Here is a 4,770-nt window from a genome sequence, read left to right as displayed (position 1 = left end):
ACCCCCCCCCCGACATTCTTCAGTACGTTCCAGGCTTGTTTTCATGCTGTGGAGCATAGCACCTTTACATTTTATACAGGACATGCTTGAAGGACCTCTGGAAATTCAAGTCAGAGCCCAAGTGAATAGGCAACAGAATATCTCATAGAAAATTATTTTCTTAAAAGTTTTATCAACGGTACCATATATTACAATTAATTAAGGTTTTTAGTTGAAATAAAAAAGTCAATGGCACGAGCGGGATTCGAACCCACGATCTTCGGTTTGATACGCCGCTGCTCTACCATCATATATGTACCAAAGTGACTTAAGAAAAATAAAGAAAATGATTGAAATTTTACTTTATTTCCGAAAGGATTCAATTAAAATCGGTTTAAAAATGTGTGCCTGTGGAATGCTTTATAATTTTCAACTAGTCTATATAGATGATACAAAAACAAGAGTTCAATATTTGAAGCGGAATTATATTGAAAAAATAAATAATAGAGAGAATGTCGGCCAAATTTCAACAGTACATACTATTTTTCTAAGTGCTAATGATATTTTTTTTATTTTCATTTTGTAATACACGTACCTTCAAAAATCGGCGTAAAAAATTATGTTATTTCCTTTTCTATTTACAAGGGAGGATTCCACCAATCTTTGGATGATACTAGGTCGATAAATATTAAATACATGTCCGAGCTCCTTGGCAATTGGCACTAGGAGCCTAGAAAAAATTTAATTACAGTAATTATTCTCTATTAGTTTGCTTCCATTAATTGGTAAAATCCTTGAACAACTACTCCTGAAACACATATATCTCATCCTTTGAAGTTCCGATGTCACTCGGTTTCAGGCGACATCACTCTACCATTCAACCTCAGGGTCGTAGACATCATCGCAAACCTCGGGTCCTTTCCTAGAAGAGAGGCACTCCACTTTGACAAAGCGGGTGTTTTCAAGACCCAAACCAACCTTAGTCATATTCTTCATACACTACAGTCATTCCTATCAATTCCGATCTCAGTTTATAAGACGATACCTCCATCCTGTCAGCCAACTCAGAACCACCGGAGGAAATCTCAATGACCGTCTCTACTTTTTGGAAGAATGGTTCAGGAAATGGAGGACCAGACTCAACGAAACCCACTACATCACCTTTCCTACTGTTTGGGACTTCATCTACAAAAGAATTACTTGGACGATATAATCAACTTAAAAGACTACCTGAAAGCACATAAAAACTTTCGCTCAAAATAAACTCAGACTCAGCTCAATGAAGACGATATCAACTAACTAAATACTACTTTACACTAGATCAACGACAAAAGGCTTAAATGACAAGAAATTACGACACGATACAAATTCTTTTACCATTACTTGACGATACAACTTCGTACAGAAACCAATATTCAGTTTAGAGCCAAACGCCCTCCGTATTCAAACTGCTCAAATCAAAAATCCCAACCACAAACGTAAATTTCACAATGGTCTTGCTGTAACTACAAACCCATTAGCTGAAAGCCAAAGATTAAGGGGGTTAGCCGATTAAAATTGCCCAATAACTATTTTTGATTATGAGAACAACAGGTGGGTCATTATGTTTCAAACATCCTGGTATTACTTTGCTCTAACCCCACCTAATTTGGAGGAATCACTCTTTTTCGCGGTTATTGTTAAAGAGGTAAATAAGACGATGATATATAAAATGAAAGCATGGAATAAATTAAACAGGAGAAGACATCCAATGATTAATTAATAGTCATTTATACGAAAGCCATTCTTCCTACTAATATAAGATTTGTTTGTGAAGGAATAAGATTATAATAATCCAATTTTGAAACGTATCAAATAATATATTTAAAAAATGTATAGTAAGAATGTAAGAATAAACTGTCTTTCACATATTTGATCCTGAAACCAGCCTCAATGAAGTTTTGTTATTTTTTAAATTATATTTTTTATGATAAGTTGGATTGAATTGATTCATTTTGGCAAGAAAAATATGAAATTACATGTTTAGACATTCATTTCCATCTGTGCTCTAGCTTAACTCCACCTCCTTGGCTTCTGGCTCCGTCGTACGTTCCACCGTAGGTCCTTTCCGCGTGTCCGTACGCCTCGCCTCTCGTCCTTCCGTCGTTGGTCCTGAAGATTTCCTGCCTACCGTCGACCCTGAACTTGGTTCCATCTCGATTCATCCTGTTCACGTCGAAGGAGGCCTCTCCATTCCTATGGTTAATAAAATAGTTTAACAACTGAAATCCAACTTATAACCATAAAAGTTGATTGGCCATGTAACTGTTTTTCTGATTCTGATAGAATATAAGTAACCTAGTAGGAAAATCATTTATTCTGTGAAACAACTTTGTGTGGCAATGGTTATTGAGTTAACTTTTTCTCAGCAAATTTCTCCTTTATGTTATGTTTTTCCTTTACTTATATTTTATATGCTACTCCGTGTGACAAATCAACAATAGTTTGTCTTTATGTTATTACATGTGTTAAATAACTGAAAAAGGTTTGTTCACCTCCAACTGTGGTCAGTCCTGAATCCACCCCCGGAGCTCTTTTGGCCGTCGTTTCTTCCGCCGAAGGTCCTCTCCGCGTGTCCGTACGCCTCGCCTCTCGTCCTTCCGTCGTTGGTTCGGAAAATTTCCTGCCTACCGTCCACCCTGACCCTGGTTCCATCTTTATTCGCCCTGCTCACGTCTAAGGTCACGCCTCCTTTCGGATCCTAGCATAATCATAATCGAGTCATTTGATATATGCATAATGGATAATTCAACTCACCCGTACATTCTGTGCCGCAGCTTGGATTGCGATAAGAGCCGCCAAGAGGAAGGGCAATGCAATTTTCAAACTCATTGTCATCAATCTCTACGAAAAATAATGCTAATTAAATCAAACATTACAATTTTTGTTCAAAACAGGCCAGACAGCAAAGAAATTAACTTATTCCTCTCACCTTGTTTGTCAGAAGCTTGACGAGAACTGTGATCTGGAAGGGTTAGGTCCGTCTTATATCCGCGAATCTCCCTGGGTTTCACAGTGTTCCTCGGAAGGCCGGGGAATTTCCGAAAAATAATCTCAAAAGGCTTCATTCTTAATCTCGCGTTTTAATAGAAGAATAAAATCCCATTACGATTCAGCCGCTTCTATTACATCACTATATGATAATAAATGCAATAATAAAAAAAACAGATATTTAATATTTTCGAGAAAAATATATTCCTTTTGTATGGACCACGTGGGACATGTTAATGACAGTTTTTATTGACTTGATATGAAATCATAAAAAACGCATTTCTTTATTTACAAATATTTTTGATTTATTAACTCATTATTTAACTTTAAAATAACACAAGTTTATTTTCCTTTACCTTTGAATACTACCCGTGTTTCGTTTTTTAAGAAAACCAAATTTGATGCCATGTCATTAATTTTTTAAGTTTAAGGTGAAAAAGAGTCGGCCTCTTTACGACCTTATGCGTCTAGACCAAAATTGGTACTATTATGCAATGTCCATTATTATCGAGAGCTCAAAGTGAAGCTTAAGACTTTTGGTCGGATCCCAAAGCTTTGTCAAGGATTTCCGAGTGTATCGTTGGCTTTTTCTCCTTCAGAAGTACAAATCACAAACTTCACGCTAACAAAGGTTCGGGTGTTTTTTTTCTTTTTCCTGGCAATATAATTGCATGGGTTCACGTTTATTGCCTACACTCCAGAGTCTGCAGTGTCCAGGTCAGCTGTGTATCATTCCAGTCCTAACGCGTCCTAAGTTATTGACATTCTGACACAAAAATCGGTAGATTTACAATAGATCAAGGGTGTCTCGATCGCAGTTATCCAGAAATAATTTAATGTTTCCTATGGTGGGTGACGATGGAGATATCGTCGTTTATGCTTTTTTTTGCTTTAATTTTGTGGTAATTTCTAATCCCATTTCACCCACTTGGTATAATTAACATCCAAATAGTTAAGCATCGATTTAAAATTCTTCATTTGGTTCAATGGTGAGGTCACGATAGCTCAGGTAGTAGAGCAGCGGCGTATCTAGCCGAAGGTCGTGGGTTCGAATCCCGCTCGTGCCATTAACTGTTTTTCATCTCAACTAAAAACCTTAATTAATTGTAATATTTAATTGGTCAAGCGGACCACGAAATTAGTGAATTTAAAGATCGAAACGTTGGCACGATAAAGAAAATGTTTTTCTGAAACCTACATCACACCAGACCGCATCTCACGATTTCTAAATAAATAAGCTTCAGGCTTTTTACCAGATCCCAAAGCTTTTTCAAGGACTTTCGTGTGTATCCTGTAAGTTTTGTCTTTTTCTCTCCCAGAAGTAAAAATCATTCCCACGAACGGAGATTGCGCTGCTTTTTCTTCTTTCGGGCAATATCTTTGCACAGGCTTATTTTTCCTGCACCGAGACTACACTCCATACTCTGCAGGGTCCAGTCAGCAGTCCAACCATTATTCCAGACCTACTACGTTATTGTCATTACAACGAACTAATCGCTCGTAATAACATCTCTAGGGGGGCGTCGGTGGTTGCAGCGGTTTAGTTCCACAATAAGTACAGGGATGGCTTGGTTATTGGATGATCTTCTTATGGTGAAGTACATATCGGACAAGAAGAATTGTAAAGTTTAAGAACTACAGTAGGAACTATCCCCTGTTGTACTTATAGTGCACCGGAGAGTCCTGATTCATCTTGAAATTTATTTACCTGACCCGGTAACAACGGTACTACGATCTTCGGTCAAGTGTAATACCATAGTT

The 4,770-nt window shown here is 37.4% G+C and overlaps 1 protein-coding gene across 3 annotated transcripts; it reads right to left on the bottom strand.

Moving 5' to 3' along the window:
* Positions 1 to 1,831: 1,831 nt before the first annotated feature.
* Positions 1,832 to 3,034, bottom strand: LOC106664366. Of its 3 annotated transcripts, none has more exons than XM_014390045.2 (4): positions 2,951 to 3,034; positions 2,782 to 2,862; positions 2,514 to 2,719; positions 1,832 to 2,214 (listed from the first exon to the last, which is right to left on the bottom strand). In XM_014390045.2, exons 2-4 carry the CDS (start codon positions 2,854 to 2,856, stop codon positions 2,010 to 2,012), a joined length of 486 nt encoding a protein of 161 aa, XP_014245531.1. In that variant the 5' UTR covers positions 2,857 to 2,862; positions 2,951 to 3,034; the 3' UTR covers positions 1,832 to 2,009. The 3 variants fall into 3 exon arrangements, with proteins under 3 accessions (XP_014245531.1, XP_014245530.1, XP_014245532.1); XM_014390044.2 differs by having other exon boundaries at positions 2,776 to 2,862; positions 2,951 to 3,029; XM_014390046.1 differs by lacking the exon at positions 2,951 to 3,034 and having other exon boundaries at positions 2,782 to 2,877.
* Between the last annotated feature and the right edge of the window lie 1,736 nt (positions 3,035 to 4,770).

Source organism: Cimex lectularius, unplaced genomic scaffold, assembly GCF_000648675.2.
Source record: "Cimex lectularius strain Harlan isolate CLEC.00 unplaced genomic scaffold, Clec_2.1 scaffold98, whole genome shotgun sequence".
Taxonomy (NCBI): Eukaryota; Metazoa; Arthropoda; class Insecta; order Hemiptera; family Cimicidae; genus Cimex; species Cimex lectularius.
Note: the sequence above shows the minus strand (reverse complement) of the source record. Positions and strands in the feature narration are given on the sequence as shown.